Source organism: Lissotriton vulgaris, chromosome 2_1 (genome assembly GCF_964263255.1).
Source record: "Lissotriton vulgaris chromosome 2_1, aLisVul1.2, whole genome shotgun sequence".
Lineage (NCBI taxonomy): Eukaryota > Metazoa > Chordata > Amphibia > Caudata > Salamandridae > Lissotriton > Lissotriton vulgaris.
In genome coordinates this window covers 759,540,057-759,558,534 of record NC_141687.1, presented here as the reverse complement: position 1 = coordinate 759,558,534, position 18,478 = coordinate 759,540,057, and the positions used below count along the sequence as shown (strand labels likewise).

General features: G+C 42.1%; 1 protein-coding gene across 1 annotated transcript in view; it reads right to left on the bottom strand.

Annotated features, from left to right (window-relative positions):
* Positions 1-18,478, bottom strand: part of UEVLD (UEV and lactate/malate dehyrogenase domains) — a 150,356-nt gene that overhangs the window by 7,838 nt on the left and 124,040 nt on the right. Inside the window, exons 6-7 of the mRNA XM_086954149.1 lie at positions 11,536-11,669; positions 7,532-7,640 (exon numbers count right to left, since the gene is read on the bottom strand). Coding sequence (XP_086810275.1) covers positions 7,532-7,640; positions 11,536-11,669 — 243 coding nt within the window. The remainder of the gene's footprint in view (positions 1-7,531; positions 7,641-11,535; positions 11,670-18,478) is intronic.

The window sequence follows — 18,478 nt, the reverse complement described above, 5'->3', positions numbered from 1 at the left end:
GCCCTCGCATCTTCTCTGTGCCGGCTGCACGTGCACTCCACCCAGCACGCACTTCGGTACCACGCGCCATTATGCTAGATTAAGAAATCTCCTCCCTTGCTTGCCCCCCCCCCTCCCCCTCCACCCACACACACATACACCTCTCACTACGGAGTAACAAGGGAGAGTGAACACAATGCGCAGCTCTTAACGCCATCTCCGCCTTTACCACTGTTACTTCCGAGCACACTTTCGTGTACATTCATACCTTGCAACTGTGCAATCATTAATGAACACTAACATATGCGTTCAAAGGAACGAGCTGTCACCGTACCAGTTGACCTTTTTCAAGCAGCGGCGGTTCTCTTCTGTCGGCCTGCGGTGGCATGAGAGAAAATCAATAGACGACTGAATACGAGCATTCACTCATTTGTATACTCGCCAAGGCATTCCCCAGGCCATAATCTTACATATTGGCCTGAGTGTGTATTTCAACACCTGCACCCGGCGGCACACTCAACAACAACAACTAAACATTGCGCACTAAGTAGCAGATTCAACAAAGTGCACATTCACAGACATATCTAACCAGATTATACATTCACCATACTGAAAGCTCGAACAAGCATTCACCCAAGTGCACACACGCCACAATATGATTCACTTGTGTGCCAACTCCGCAATGCAAACTCGGTAACAAATTCACCAGAGTGCGGGTCTCTAATACAATCACTGGAACAGCCAATCATCAACAATTTCGGCATAGTGGATGCTTACTAGCACAAGCATCAGAGTGCACACTTACCAATACATTCACCGGAGTGCGGGTCACTAATACAATCACTGGAACGGCCAATCATTATCAATTTCAGCATAGTGAATGCACATTATCATCATATTCACCAGAGTGCTGCTGTGCCGGTTACTAATACAGTTAGGGAGAGGGACAGCGGGAGAGGGCGGGAGGTGGGGACAGCGGGAAAGGGCGGGAGGTGGGGACAGCGGGAGCCACGAACAGCGGGAGGGGGCGGGAGCCACGAACAGCGGGAGGGGGCGGGAGCCACGACCTCACCCGAGAGCTATACACATATAGGCATGTACGTTTAGCTGACACTGTGCATTTCATTTGCAACTGGTTTATAAGTCAGGGGAGACACTCGGAGCCAGGCGACAGTTTTAAACCTGATTGGTTTGTTTTTCGTCTTTTTGTCCACTCATCACCCGCCAGGACTGAACGTGAACTAATCTCAATAAGAAAACAGGAAGAACACACAGGCGAGCCTGGGGATGGAGTGTGACTCCTAGGGCTGGAGCACGGCCGACAGGGAGCCACGAACAGCGGGAGAGGGCGGGAGGTGGGGACAGCGGGAGAGGGCGGGAGGTGGGGACAGCGGGAGCCACGAACAGCGGGAGGGTGCGGGAGCCACAAACAGCGGGAGGGGGCGGGAGCCACGACCTCACCCGAGAGCTATACACATATAGGCATGTACGTTTAGCTGACACTGTGCATTTCATTTGCAACTGGTTTATAAGTCAGGGGAGACACTCGGAGCCAGGCGACAGTTTTAAACCTGATTGGTTTGTTTTTCGTCTTTTTGTCCACTCATCACCCGCCAGGACTGAACGTGAACTAATCTCAATAAGAAAACAGGAACAACACACAGGCGAGCCTGGGGATGGAGTGTGACTCCTAGGGCTGGAGCACGGCCGACAGGGAGCCACGAACAGGCGACCTACCTCATCTTACTGTGCAGAAAAATGGCGCCCATAAGCTTCCGATTTTTTTCTGATTTGGGGGCGTGGTTTTGCTGTCCTGAGTGACGGGCTACGTCACGAGCTAAAGAACAGCAAAAATGACGCCCCCAAATCCGAAAAAGACGGGGCTTGTTTGAAGTGACGCATCTCTCCTCCAATGGCTGGCCTCCGTTTAGGAAGCCAGCCAATGAAGGAGAGAGAGGGCAGGGAGGCGGGACCTTCTTCGCTACTAAAACTCATTAAATCTCATGCCTAAGTCTGCGCAAGCGCAGCCTTTTAGGCCTTCGACCTAAAAAATAAGTAGATCAATGGGGGCGATGGGCCTTGATCGAATGTCAGGTAAATGACCGGAAGTTTACACTTTGTACAGTGTATGGCTCACGACAGGCTGATCCAGAGTTGTTAGAATATCTAGATTCCACCTTAGCGATCTGGCCGGCTCCAATAATTCTATGTGGGCATTTTAACGTTAATGGACTAGGGGTACAATGGGATGGTTCGGGAAGGAATTTTTTAGGGAAAAAAAAGCAAGGTGGGATTCACCCTTTCTAATTTAGTCTGTAACAATGGTTTGATGGATGTTTGGGCTCACCTCAAACCTGCGTAAGCAGGTAGTACCTTCTTTTCTGCTCCACATGAGATTGTGTCTCGCTTAGACTATTTTTTTGTCTCTAATGAACTAAATAGCAATCTAGGTATCGAGATGCATCTGCGCAATCTTTCTGATCATAACCCTTTACTCTTGACGGTTAATTTTCTTAGGATGGAAAGAAGGAATATTGGTTGGACGTTCGAACGAAGGCTGTTGTTTGACCCTGACTATGTTATATACATGAAGGGATGGATTAAGGAATTTTGAGATTTTAATCGGGGGAGCACCAGTTTGGGAATTGTTTGGGATGCTTTTAAGGCAGGGTTGAGAGGGGAGACATTAAGTTATAGTTTTCGACCTCAATAGAGGGAGCGAGTGAAGGAACAGCAAGCCAGAGAAGAACTAAATAATCTGGAAGAAACATTAGCCAAAGTCGCGGGTGCTGGGGGAGAAGTAGACGGGATACTGATGCAGCTGGTTCTGAAAAAGGTGGAGGCAGTGGATCATTTTGCTAAGAAGGCTGCTGAGATACATCTATCCAAAAGAGAGCACTGTTACGAATCTAATGAGCGGGTGGGGCACACCTTTGCTGTAAGAGCCAGGCAAAAAACGTCAGCTGGGGTAATTTCTGAAATTTTTTATGCTGGAAGGAAAGTTATCACAGAAGCATCAGAAATACGAGAAACCTTTAGGCTTTTCTACCAACAGCTATATGCTGTAGGCTCAGCTTTAGCGCTAGGTGGGGTCGGTGATTATTTGGATATGGTACCTAACAAGAAAGTAGACCCTACAGATCAGGAGGAACTTGAGAGGGTTTTTACTCAAGATGAGATTATGGGGGCTTTGTGGGAGCTGCCCTCCGGGAAAGCTGCTGGCCTAGACCAGATCCAGCTGGAATTCTATAAGGTTTTTAGAGATTCCATCGAAATAGCTTTGATAGAGGTAATGATGTTAGCCCAGAAGGGTGGACCTACTCCTGAATCTTGGGCGAGTGCTGACATTGTTGCATTTTTAAAAAAGATAAACCAGCCAAGGAACTGGGGTCATACCGCCCAATCACCCTTATGAATAGTGATGTTAAAATCTATTCTAAGATTCTGGCCACCCGACTAAACGCTATCTTATGGAAGACCAGACAACCGACTCAGCATGGGTTTATTAAGGGGCGTGGTACAACCCAACATATACACAGGGTGGTTACTCTCTTTGATGCGATGGAGATCTCAGGAGACCCTATGGCTGTTTTATTACTAGATGCTGAAAAAGCATTTGACAGGGTCTCCTGGGATTTCCTTTGGGAGACAATGAGATGGTTTGGGTTGGGGGAGGGCTTTATTAAATCTGCCCAAGTACTATATAGGGCCCCCACTGCTCGGCTGAAAGTAAATGGCAACTATTCTCTTTTTTTTAATATACAGAGGGGGCACGGCAGGGGTGCCCCTCCTCCTCTTTGCCATATACATGGACCCTCTCCTACGGCTATTTGAGACTAACAATGGAATTAGTCCGGTTATAAGTCAGGGGTTTGAAACCAAAGTCCTCGCCTATGCCGACGATGTGGCTATCATTACTACTAATCCACATGTGGCGTTGGAATCGGTTGAGTCAATTGCTGCAGAGTATGGGTCATTCTCAGGGTATGCACTTAATAGGTCTAAGACTCAAGTAATAAAGAATCGGTGGGCTAGATGCGAAGATCCTCGCGTAGTCGACTCATCAGTATATCTTGGCATACGGATTACCGCGGACGTAGAAAAATTGGTTGACAATAATATGGAACCTGTGATCAAGAAGGCAAGGGCAGACTTTGATAAATTGAATAACCTCCACCTCTCCCTTGTCGGCGGATGTAATATTGTCAAGATGTTGTTTTTACCAAAGATTTTGTATTTTTTTAGGGCAGTCCCATTGGAATTCCAGAGATCTTGGTATGTTAAGTTGGAGGGTTTAGTTAATCGGTTTATTTGGGCACAGGGGAAAACAAGGCAGGCACTTAGGTTTATGTCATTACTACGAGAAAGAGGGGGATTCTCGGTTCCTGATTTCCAAAGTTATTACTATGCAGCAGACTTATAATATATGGGGATACTCGCTGGCTCTCGCGCGGGGGACCTGGGCGAAGAAGGACAAACTGACCTGCCGGATGTTTATAAATTATTATTAGTGGGCGAAAATACGGAGAATTGTTTTTTTAAGTTTACTGAGCCAAGCTATTATAAAAGAAAAACATTTAAGACTTTAATTGCAGCCTTTAAGATTTGGGGGGGGGGGGTTAAAAAGGAAGATTGGCTTGGGGAGATTCAACTAGTATACATGTCTTTATATTAACCCTACACTTCCAGGAATTTTTTCAGACAAGACCATGGCAGGATGGGAGACCAAGGGGATTCGAAAGGTTGGATATTTGATTAATAATGCAGGGTTTCGTCAATTAAGCGACTTACAGTTGGAGTTTGGGTTAGACAGAGACATTTTTTTCAAATATCTACAACTGCGTAGCTTCCTTACCAAAAAAGTTTGGGGGATGAGCGGGTTTTGTAGTAATGTAATAATTGATACTATTAAAGGTCATACTAAGGGGGTTATTAAGGTGGTATACGGAGAATTGATAAACTTAAAATCTGATGATTTGCCGAAAAATTAGGTCAAATGGGTGGAAGGGGTGGGCGCTGCACCTAATGCAGTCTTAAAATCTTTGGAGTTGGCTCAATTGGTTTTATGTTCTGCCGGTCTCCAACATTATAGAATGTTTTTCTCCCTATATTATACCCCGGCTAGAATAGCACAGTGGGGTGGCGTATCTGGTATTACATGCCCTAGATGTGGGGGGCTGGAGGCAGATTTGGTCCGTATGTTCGCTTCTTGCCCGCGTCTAAAGGGACTCCTGGACTCAATTACTGAATACCCTGATCGTTCTCTTGGGGAAAAAGTTATACTAACACCTGAATTAATCCTGTTAGGAATAGGTAATATGAGTCAGATAGGGACCGCTTACTACTTTCTATTTGTCTCTATGGCAGTGTTAAGAATTAATATTGCCTACGCCTGGCTAAACCCTCTTCCCCCCACATTCCATCAATGGTTGGCGCGATTGCTCTCTATATTTATGCTGGAGAGAGCGATATATGAGAGGAGGGGAAAGAAAGCTAAGAAGTTGGGGCAGCAAATCTGGGCACCTCTTGTAAGATGGAAGGCATCAGTTAATTGAAAGTAACAGGAAAGGTATGAGCCTGGTCCAAAATCATAAGGAAATGTGACACGTTTATTGTGCAATACTTGGTATCTCTCCCTATTGATATAACTGTTTTTGTTTCTTTAAGCTCTAACTGACGAATGTATGTATACCTTTTTGATTTACTATACTGTATTTGCTTTGGTTGTTCTCCTCTATGAAGCCTTGCATATTCTTTATTGTTCTGTTTTGAGATAGACTTATGCTGATGTCTTGGGAAGAAAAATGGAAACATTTTTAAAAAGTAAAAAGAAAAAAAAAGTGGCAATTGAATAGCCACTTTTAATGTGTCATGTGTCATGTGTCATGGCATGAGCATCTTAAATTGAAATTAACCATAAAGGGAACAGGGCACAAAAGATTTTAAAAGAACCGTAGAATAAAAAAAAACTGACCATGAAACAACAAGTTAACGCAGTCATCTCCTCCTGCTTCCACACACTTCGCACGCTCTGCAGAATCTTCAGATGGAACCCAACCAACACCAGGAAGACTGTCACTCAGGCACTCATCACCAGCCGCCTCGACTATGGCAATGCCCTCAGAAACTCCAGATCATACAGAACAGTACTGGCAGACTCATCGTGGACCTCCTCAAACCAAGCTACATTGCCCCCCAACTCATAGACCTACACCGGTTCCTCATCCAGGAAAGATGCCAGTTCAAGATCCTCACGCACAACTACAAAGCTCTCCATGACCTGGGACCTGCCTACCTTAAACAGCAACTGAACTTCCACCAACCAACTAGACACCTACGTTCCTCTTCTCTCACCCTCGAAGAAGACTTATTATGGTTCAGATTGTTTGAAAGCTCAGTAACTGAAACTATGATTAGAAAAATCCAGTCTTCAAGCCATGATTTTAAAATTCTTCTGCAATCATTGCCATACAAATCATAGGTGTGTAATACGTAAACTTTCTTTTGCCTCAGGAAGTTGAACAGTAACCATCCATTCTTTCATCAAAGTTTTCACAAATGATTTGTTGGTATTATGATTAACACTAAACTAGACTATGCAAATGCAGTATTGGGGAGACTACCTAAATTCCAAATTGAATGGATGCAGTAGGTAGAGAATGATATTGCCTGTCTGGTCCTTAGACTCAGTCAGTAGGATGGTGATTCGACTGGGCTGGAGACAAACTACTGCGGTGACCATAGGCAAAAGGATTATGTTCAATACTCTATGGCACGTTTACAAATATGTGTCAGGAACAGCTGCACCATTTCTTTGGAGAACGATCACCCACAATAAGCCTACTAGGGCTCTTGTCTTGCTTTGCAGACGTACAGGTCTAAAATGAGAAGGAGGTTAGAGGTTCACTACATTCGACCCTGGTGTGTAGAAATCCTTGCCCCGAGATGCTAGTGAAACCATTCCCTCTAGAAACAAGTAAAGACGATATTATTCCATTGTAATTCAGTTTTGTTCACCAAGCATAGCTTCTTCACTCTTGGCACTGTTTGAGATTTTCTTCCTTTTTATATGCTCTTATTAGTTTTGAGTAGGAAATGTAGAGAAAAACTATTTTGCAAAGAGTGTCAAGTAAGTTAATAAATAAATAAAATTAATATGACAGATGTTTGTATTGCTTAATTGTAACAAATATAATGACAACATTTTTACCAACTTTTAATTTTCAAGTTTGACTATAGGGGTGCAGCGTACGTTGTATGATACATCATATACACTTATCAGTAAACTTTAACTTGAAAGTAAAATTATTATCAAAATGTTATATATCACTCTGTTCCCCACTTCCATGTGTGCTTTGTTACCTGGTGAACTCAATTATTTTGATTCCCAAGCAGAGAATTAAGTATTGGAATATCAAGTCTTGATAGAGAGGGGGGATAACTGACAAATAGGCAAATTGTTTTTCCAGTTAGTGTCCCATTTTGGGGTTACCATAAAAAGTGACTCATGAAGACAAGACATATATTTAATTGGGCCACATCATGCATGTACCTCTGCTTATCTCCAAATTTGGCAAATGAAAAATGTCCAAGTCCATAGCTCCTCCTCCTTTGGTCGACCCTTCTGAGAGATCGAGAAGTACAATATGTTCTTCAAAACCCTGTACAATGAAAAAGGAAATCATATTTGGCTTTCGATGGATAATAAGCCTTATTAAAAGAGTAATGCTTATCACCTGGAGGCAGAACCAACAAAGTCTTAGCTTGCTGCGGTGCAGGGGATTATTGTAATCCTAGTATAAGGAAAGTTTCATGATCAGAAAAAAACATGCGAGGTCATGTTCTCTGTACTACACAATAAATATTTGAATTCTGTGGACAAAACCTGAATGAGAAATGCAGAGTAACATTGATATCCTTGCTTTCAGATTCTGCCAGGATTTATTTGCATTTAGTATCTGCGAAATTGAAGACTCCTGATAGAAGTACTGGATGTAGTATTAAGTGGTATATTTAAACATTCAGGGTAGCTACAGAGAAAAAGCGAGGGAAGATTGAATTTACATGGTACATTCAACCTGTAGATTGAACTGGAGAGACACACATAGTGAGACATGGATCCAAGACAGTATAATTTGTAAAATATTATCTAAATACATAAATGCCTTATTCTTATGTGGAGGTTATATGTTTGATCCCACTCCTTACATCTGGGCTCTATACAAGCATTGGTAAGAAATAATCTACCTCAATTCACCACAGTGAAAAATAGAGCTCGATTTCTCCTTAAACTCTTACAATGGAATGGGGGCGTGAAGACGGTGTTTGAATTAATGCAAATAGAGTACATCAATAGCGGAAGAAAAGATTACTCCATATATGTCTAATATTGCAGTTCCAACATGACTCTCTCAATTCGCTAATCCTTCTTCTTCTACCTTTTACTCAATGTTACTTGCCTCCACTTTTCTCACTTCATCAACCTCCTTTTGTCCCATTCTCCTTCCTCTAGTTGTCCTGCTTATCTCTCACTCTCCCATCCACATTTGACTGACATTTCAAGGTCTGCACACTGCATTGTCCCCTCTCTCTCTCTTTCTATATCTTCACTAATGCTCTGTTCTTCGCCAGCTTTACCCACCCAATTCTAACATCTGACTTTTTTCTGTTCACCCCCGTATTTTTCTGCCACTTCTCTAACCTTCCTTTCTGTGTCTTGTCCCTTTCTACTATTTTTCCTACTTCCTTTTTCACCCATTTTTTCCCCATTCTATAGCCCAGCTTTGTCCTCTGTTTAGACTCTTGTTTATGCCACAGAATCCTCTTTTACAGGCTCGTCTTACTTCTATCCTTTTCCACCCATCCCACATACGCTACTCCACTGGTAGGCCCCTAGTCCCATCTTGGAGAGTTTTGCCATTTCCCAACCCTTCTTGGTTTCATTTGATCTTCTCGAGCTTTATCTCACAAAGAGATAAAGCCCTGAAAGAGTACTTAGGACCTAGGCTTGTAATACTCTGCAGAGAGAGATCAAACAGTATTAATGTTGGTATGTGTGTTAAAGGGATTTTTATGCCATTTTCTCCCTTGAACAGACCATCTCACTGAAGGAAACACGAGTCTGGCTGGACCTTTCCCTGTTGGCCTTCTCTAAACAAACATGATGTGCCAGGGTCTGACAACCTTGTTAAGTCACAGGTGAGAAGAGGCAGTTTTGTCTATGAGTGTGCTGTACAAATTAGTCAGATCCATGCTGGGGGTCCATAGCCTCTTTTACGGGAAAAGCAGGATCTAGCTACTCCACAGTCCTCAAATTTATTCGATAAATCCTTGAAACTAAGAGTCAATCCACACTCGTTATTTAACAAATAGTTTGTTTTGCCATCTGAAAGTCGTTTTTTTCCCCTAAAAAATCTAATAACTGCTAAATGTAGCATTAGATTGTATAGACAAAAAAAACAGCAAATTTTGGCCCACATGCATCAAGCATTTTTGGAGTCGCAAGCGGTGCGATTCCTTAAAATCGGCCGTTTGCGATTCCAAAAATGCTTTTTGGAATGCATCAAGCATTTTTTGAAATCGCAACATTTTTGCGATTTCCAAAAATGCGATTGCTTTTAGGAAATCGCAAATGTGCGATTTCCTAAAAACCAATGCATGAATACTTTTGAAATTGCGAATTCGCAATTAGAGGGACAAATTTACCGAGTAGTTGAACTACTCGGTAAATTTGCAAAAAGTGTAATTAACACTTTTAACGCATTTTAAAAGCATTCATGTTACGGACACACATGTCCTTAGGACATGTGTTTGTGCAACATGATGCGAAAAATACATTTCAGGGGTGCAGGGGGGGTTCATTTGAACCCCCCTCACCACCCTTGAAATGCAATCAGGATTTGCGATTTTGAAATTGCGAATTCGCAATTCCCATTCATTCCTATGGGCCTTTTGGCCCATAGGAATGAATGGGAATTGCGATTTCGCAATTTCAAAATCGCATTTTTTTTATTCGATTCGGTAGAAATTGCGATTTCTACCGAATTGCATAAATATTTAAAAAATAATCATGCATAGGCTTTTGCGAATTCTAAATTGCGATTCGCTTTTTATCGCAATTTAGAAGTCGCAAAAGCCGAGATTGATGCATGTGGGCCAGATTGGGGCCATCATTTATTACAGCTAACTATTAACAGAGCAAGTTATCAAACGTTGCTAAAACAAAACAAAACAAAACAAACATTAAATATACTGTTCCTGTGCACAAACAGCATAAGAGGCTGCTGGTGAAAATCAAATTGTGTTTCATTTAGTACAGTCAAAACCTGGCTGAATATGTATAATTCAATACAATATTGTTCAACGGATAAAAAGCCATTTATATTTTGTTAGACTTGGCATATTTTACTTTACATTACAAATCTCAAATGTTCAATTTATAAACATTGGAGGGTACAATATTGGTTGTGGCTCCTACAGCGGTCTTTTTTCCAGAGACTCCGATTAATGATTAGCCACAGTAGACGATGCCCACAGTAGGAGTTCATAATAACAGATACAATTGATTTGTAGAAAGTTAACAAAGATATGTATGCAGCAGCTGCATGACTGGAACACTTTTTTAGCATTTCTTCCTTAACAGGAGAACTGCAAAGAGTTGAAAATTTAGAAGCAGAACAATCTATTCTCGTGCAACTCTGAGTGACAGAGGGTTTGTTTTCATCAGCAACAGAAACTAAAGCAGCCTTCTTTGATTCAATGTGATACAATTAACAGGATACATACAGCAAGTGAAATAGAAATAAAATGTAATTGATACAAATTTGCAATAACTTTTACCATATCAATAATAATGCACTAAAAATGGATAACACATGAGATTAAACAAGCAAGTAGGTTGCATAGGGTGACATTTAGCTGTGGATTGATAGGTCAGGTGACTTGTGAATTAAGAGCAAAAAAGAATGAATAAGTGTTTGTTTCTCTGATGATAAAAACATTCAGAGTTTTATCAGTATAATTTCAATGAAATCAGTCTATGTGCTGTGCATCTCCAATTATAGAGGCTTTAAGCTGAAGTTCAAAATCAGCCTGCCCTCTTTGAGCAGTGAGGATTAGTCAGATATACTGCAACACTGACTTCCCATTAAAGAAACTTAAATCCAGTCATAAGCAATGCCTGCCTACTGGTAAGGAAAAGAATGATTTTGAAAGTTCATGCGTTTTCTGACTATTACATTAAAACAAACAGAAAGGTCAAGTGGTGGGACATTTTTAGCAAAATACAAATTTGACTGAGGCTGCTCTTTCAATTTTCCAAATTATTGTTTATGTACGTATTTCTTACCATTACCCAAAAGATGCTTCTTTAAACATGTCTAGAATGGCCAAATGGAAGCTTTTTATTACTGAGTACAGATTAGAATGAATCTGCCTTGCTCAAGCAGATTATATTTTTTGTTGTTGATACAAACTCATTGCATTATATTAGCCTAAGGGAAAATCATTATTTGTACAAAGATAAAATTAAATCTTCTTTATCAATAAATTGTATACCTTAGCTAAGATTGCCATCACACAAGCTATGCCTAGATCGCCTCCTCCGATCACTGTAATTTTTTTAACTTCACCATTTTTGTGGTCACCCATTGCTGCTTGGCTCTTGGAGTTCACATCAATGTCTGATACGCCTTGGGAAAAACAAGAAAATACCATTCAAGTACTTATAACATAATTAGCACAGCATTCTGTTTTGCTGGAAAAGGACAACAAAACTGATTTTCAATAAGATAAGATCCTCTCCCTCTTTGATGACGCTTACTGTATATCATCTTGTACAGTCTGTTCTTCATATTATGCAGTAATCCTTAGCTTTATTGCTAGGTTCCTACGCTACATATACTAGTAAGGTTTGTTCATAGGCAAGTTCACATGATCTTGATTTGTCAACCATCTTTGCCAAATCAAGACCATCCCCAAAAAATGATATTTCCTGTGCTCTAATTGCTGACACCAAACAGAGTATTGATACTTTCTGCAACACTGAACAAAACAGCCATCTAAATATCTCCTGGATAGGTATGAGGTAACAAACTTGCTTGGCAGCTCCTCTATATTCACCTACTGCCCTGAAGACTCTTCTTACTACCATAATTGGAATAAAGTAAGGCTTGAAACTAAAATCTTTAAGGCAAATGTGTGCCTACAATAACTGTACACTTTAGAGCATATGCCAACATTATTGCAAACAGTGGGAACAGGGAAAGGTGCTGCCAAATAATCTCTCAGATGGAAATATGTTTTTTAAATCCCACAAAATGTACCACAGTGTTCATTGGCGGATGCATCTTAGGGTTCACACATAAAGCGCTTCAACTAGATCTCAAAGCAGTGAACCCTTCAATATACTACTCTTTTGGGTATCTGAAGCTGGTAAAAGGTTGACAAACTATTCTGTTATAACAACCGTAACCATAGGAGTCCACCTCTGCAGCATGTGTATCATTACCCTAGGACACAATTCAAGCCCACATGTACTTGTAGGTACTGTGCAAAATTCATCAATCTCTCTCCAACCAGCCACAGCTTACCTGACAGGGAAAGTTAAGTCCATGCTCCAGGATTTACATTCCTCCTTGTTATGGGATATAAGTCTCTAGGCACACCTACTTTTATCATGGATCAGCATTGCTAGAGCAAACCTTGTGCTATGGAATGTAAGCCAATACTTGCTAGACTCCAACAATTTCAAAACGGAACCTTTTTCATTATTACATTTAGAAATGTTCTTTTTAGTGAAACTTGTGTTAGTAAATCAACATTAATTTCGCACATTACTTTTGGCTCCCTTAAATATCTCCCCTTTCTAATTTGGTGAACAGTGACGGCACTTTATACTCTACAGATTAGTTTCTTCCTCCCCTTCACCTCTCGAAAGGCAGGTGGCTTATTGCAGTGGAGGAATCTTGCTCTCCTAGGTCTCACAATTACCCAATGACCTGTTCAATCTCTGTTCACATGCCAGCTTCATCGTCCACGAAAGGACACATTGAAGTCTCAAGTTTTCAGCTCTGAGCTCATTTTACATAAACTTCACCTTATACTAGAGATGCTTTATAGATTCCATTCCACAATTCTGAAATTCTCCATGGTTCTGCTCAATTTTGGACAAAGGAATGGGCTGCACAATATCAGGGAGCAAAAAGAAGGAGGGTTTTGACCTGTGGGAATAAATTGCCAGACGACTCAACCAGAAAACGTATTAATTGCTCACTGGTATGGTATATAATCCCAAAATATTATTTATTAGCCTTATTTTAAAGCGAAAGTCCCTATCTCCAGGGTTGGGGTGAAGAAAGCAGCGTATCGACATGCAACAAAATATACAAGACATCTACTACAAAAGACAAAAATGGACAAAATAAGTTAAATGATACAATACAAACAAAAAAATATATATGCAAAAATCCCTAAACAGTGGGAAGACTCTCTCTTGCACAATCTTCACATACATATGTATGGCTGCAAAATCTCGACATCAGACGCAGTCCATATTAGAGGTATTCCATTGGTGAGACACTTGTGAGGGAACATCCTGCTCTCAAAAAATAAGTTTTGCGTCCCATATATTTATACAAGAAGATTTTACATTTTTATCGGACGTCTCCAATATCAGGGAGTTCTACAGTTCTCTGATCTAAGCAAAGCCATGACACTATCCAGACACGAAAAGAGCTGAAAGAGATTAGAAAAGTTTTGGTGAGCTATCAATCCACAAAGCAAGCATGCATTAGTATAGCATGCCACAAAGTTGTGGGTCTTCAACCAGTCGTGAAAATGAATTATTTATTTTATTTATTTATTCAAAGTTTTCTATAGCGCGAACATGACCCAAAACTTTTGGTGTCAGAGCGCTTTACAGTTCAACAGCATTCAAATTCAGATGATATATCTATCTTTAACACCTACTACAGGGAATAGGTAATCATATACCAGTGGCATATTCTAAAACTTACAAATAAAACACAATTTAAGATTACTAGACATCAACTAGAATTACCGTAATACAAGTCACATCACACTTAAATTTAAAAATAAAACAACTACTGAAAATTACTAGGTAGCCACAATTGTTGTAGTGTATTTAAGATTAACAGAAGGGGTCAGAAATGAATATGATGGTCAGTGTTGGCACTAGTTAGAAATTTCCATCAAACGCCGTGCATGAAAAACAATGAGAGATATAGACAAGCCCTTTAGTTGTATACTTAAAAGGGCAAAATATTTAATTTATTCTTGAAATAATTGCCATTCTATTTGCCCCTTTTTCATGTGAATAGTATAGTCATCTTGAAATAATCAATAAATTCAAGAAAGTTAATGGTAACCAAGTCTCACAGTTATTTTCTTTACAATGCAAAGTGAACGGGACATGTTTTTTTAAACATGATATTACCAAATGAACATTTGAAAACTTTCTGAAATGAATATTTTAAAATAGACATTAAAGGATCAGGGCCTTGTCCCCTTTTTTGTTTCTTTTTGGACTGAAGTCAAATAGAAGAACGATTGCACACTGTATACTCATTTCGACTACAGGAAGACGAGGCTGAAGAGTTTATATTCTCTTGTGGTTGTGAATAATGAGGAGCAGCTGGTTCATGTTTCTCAGCATGTGATTGTGCAACAACCAATAAGAACTATGATTGAAAGGTACAGATATTTCAGCAGAAAATATACCTCCAAATACAGCAACGGTAAGCTAGCATCTGTCACCGTTTTTTAGCTAGTAGGGTCTGAATTCTTATTTTTAGAAGCCCTTTGTACATTTTCAGTGCACAGCCTTATGTCCTAAGACAAAGCAGCCCTTACCCTCAGCACCAGAGCAATATCAGACCTAGAAAGAGTGTCACCCACTGAAACGAAGGTGAAGCAAGGGCTACAAAAGATGCAGTTAAGGCAAAAGGAACTTTTTTGGGCAATTTGGAGAAAAATTAGTCATACATGGCAAATGTTATGAACAATCTCTGCCTAGGACGACTCCTGGTGGCCCGCAGCGCTCAAAAATCCTCCCCACCACACACATCCACAGACCATGCACAAAACCTCTGCATCTTCCTGGACACCTTGCTCCTAACTGAACCATCAAATCAATGCAGTCTCGTCCTCCTGCTTCCACACGCTCCGCCTGCTTAGAAAGATTTTTTAATGGATTCCCACTGACTGCAGGAAAACGGTCACCTATGTGCTTTTCAGCAGCAGACTCGAATACGGCTATGCACACTATGCCGGTACCATCCAAAAACTCCTAAAGAAACTGCAGAACATCCAGACCGCCTCCGCCAGCCTTATTCTGAACATCCCCCACTGCAGCTACATCCTGGGTTACCTGAGAGACTCCAATGGCTCCAGATGAACAAAAGAATCACCTTCAAGCTCCCCATGCACACCTACAAAGCCCTCCGCAATGCCGGACCTGCATACCTCAACCACCGCCTTTCCTTCTACACACCCAAGAGACATCTCTGCCCGCCCAACTGGCCCTGGCCACCATCCCACAGATCGGCAAGACCTCAGCTAGAGGAAGTCCCTTCTCCTACCTCACTTCAAAGAACTTGAACTCCTGGTCTCACCATCTCAGGCAATCATTGTCGCTGCCTCAATTCAGGAAGGGCCTCAAGACCTGGCTTTCCGATTAAACAGCAGATCCCACCCTTACAACACCTTGAGACCCTAACAGATGAGTAGTTGCGCTTTACAAGAAACCTGATTGATTGATTAATTTATTACTCAATTCAATTCAATACTTTCGTTATTCAATCACAGGTAAATGGATCATAAAAGAGCACGTCATAAAGTACAATATACAATAACAATTGTTAAAACATGATCAAAAAGGTTTTAAATGAGCGCATTGAATCAAGTGCACTACTTTTCAGTATAAAAATGCCAACAACGTAGAAAGAGAAACAATGAACTCATCAAAAACCAAGTGTAGAAGTACCGGAAACGTATTAAAAGCAACTACGAATTCAGACAGATCGAACCCAATAGCAAGCATGATTAAAATAACATCAATTTTCTTAGCCATACAGCATTTTTTTTTAGTATTAAATCATTTTTATTAATGGATTGCAAAGCAGATAATCACAAGTTACAGAGCAAGGGAGCAAAGGCAAATAAGAACATCTGTACCAGTGCCTCTTTAAACCAACATAGGCTAATGCATGTAATCCTACAATCCACGAAAATAGAAATGAAGAACCTGTATAACAGGCACTCCCCCCTCCTCCTAAACCGCTAACCACCTTCCCCATCCACCACCCAAGGTCAATGTCCACCACCTATCCTCAACCACCCCCACTCTCTCTATCGGTCTGCTCCTACCCTGTGTCTGTGAGACGAAATAGTCGGAGGTATCTAGGGCAAGTGAACTCGTAAAATTCAGAGGCTAACAAAGACAAGAAGGGCTGCCATAGTTCTGAGTATTTGGCACTCTCTCCCGCCATTGACAGAGAGAGTTTTTCCATTCCAAGCACCATCCAAAGGCGATGGAGCCACCCATGAAATATGGGAACGTGTGTGGAACGCCAGTGCGCAAGTATATTCTGCATCGCTGATCCCAGTGCAATGGCTATCAAACGGCCCCTGCGGGAGCGCAGCGGATACGTTAAGGGGTTTGGGAGTCCTAGCAGAACATACGATGGGAAGCGCGGGATCTCTGTGTCAATATGGGTGTCCACCTCATCTAATATCTGCTTCCAATACCCCTGGAGCTGGGTGCATTCCCAGAGTAGGTGCACCAACGTGCCCACCTGTCTGCAGCTGCGCCAGCACAGTGCATCTTTAGTGTGATCCATCTCGTGGAGACGCTCTGGGGTGTAGTACCAATAAGTCGCTATCTTTGTGAGGGTATCTGTAAGCCCCATGTGATACGCTGAGTGTCGCGCTCTATAATAGATTCCCCCCCATTCTTTGTGGTTAACCCCTTAAGTGCTGCCTCGGTGCATTGGCCGACGGCAGCACTACCTCCCCAGTGCTGCGCACGACCATTGAACGTCCATTCAGCACTAGTTCTAATGGACAGCGCAGCACTGGGGAGGAATGTTTAATAGCATCTATGAGGTTAATGGTCCTGCCCAAATCCCTCTCCCAACTCGCCCTGCGAACACTGTAAGTGTGTATGTGTTTGCCCTGGAGCATCTTATAGAGATCGGAGATCAGTTGTTTATTTGTCTTGCGCATGATTAACCAGTGTTCGTAAAATGTGAGGTGTGTATCCACCGTAGGGCGTACTTGTTCACTGAGCGCCCAATGTCTCACCTGCAGGTATCAGAGTCTCTCTGACTCTGGCAGCCTGAATTCTTGTCGAAACTGGGTAAATGGGATAATGCCCTCCGACATGTACATGTGAAAAAGACAACGGCATCCTGCAGATCTCCACCTAGCGTAGGCAACAGAGTCTCTTCCGGGTGCAAAGTCTGGGTTATCCACAATAGGTGTAAGAGGAAATGGAAAAGTCATGAGTTCATGGCTCACGTTTGTCCGGTCCCAGACATCCAACGGAACCCTTGTGATGTGAGAGGTATACAGGTTAAGGGGTCTATGCTGTCTGCATAAGAATAGAATCTCCTGCAGTGGTCGACCAGCAAAGGCTTGGTCTTGAAATAACCAATGTTTTTCAGATTCCCTCCTGCTCCACTCCACCAAGAAGCGCAGTTGAGCGGCCTGAAAATACGCCTCCAGATCCGGTATTCCAATTCCTCTCTGTTCGGGGGGCAGCATCGCCAATCGCAACTTCAGGCGTGGCTTCCTCCCATTCCAAATGAACTGTCCCAACTCAGACTGCATCTGTTTTATTCAGCCAAGAAGTGGGCGGAGGGGAATTGTGCGAAAAAGGTACAAAATCTGAGGGAGAACAGTCATCTTGACTGCCGCAACTTTGCTCAGCCACGACAATCGGTAGTGTCTCCAATGCCCCAGCTCCCGCTGTATTTTCTGTCGTAGTTGGGCATAATTGATATTGACGGTCTCAGACCGGGAAGGAGCAGGCTGAATCCCCAAGTAAAGTACAGCTTCTGTCGCCCATTGAATGGGGAACGAGGCCTGCAAGAAAGCCCGAGTGGGCTTCTCTAGGGATAGGTCGAGGGCCATCGATTTGCTCATGTTGAATTTGAACCCAGATACTCGGCCAAAGACCTTCAGGCCCTCAAGACACGCAGGTAGGGAGTCCCTCAGATTAGACAGCGAGATCAAAACATCATCGGCGTATAAACTGATTGTGTGGACATAGCCCCAAAATGTAATCCCGGTTACTTGCGGGTCAAGCCTCATGAGTTGCGCCAGTGGTTCCATGTAAAGAGCGAAAAGTAGGGGCGACAATGGGCACCCCTGCCTCGTACCGCTCTCGATAGCAAACCGGTGGGGATGTATAGCCATGAACCCGTACTGTGGCCGTCGGGAATTTGTAGCTGTTCATCACTCGGGCGCAGAACTTCGG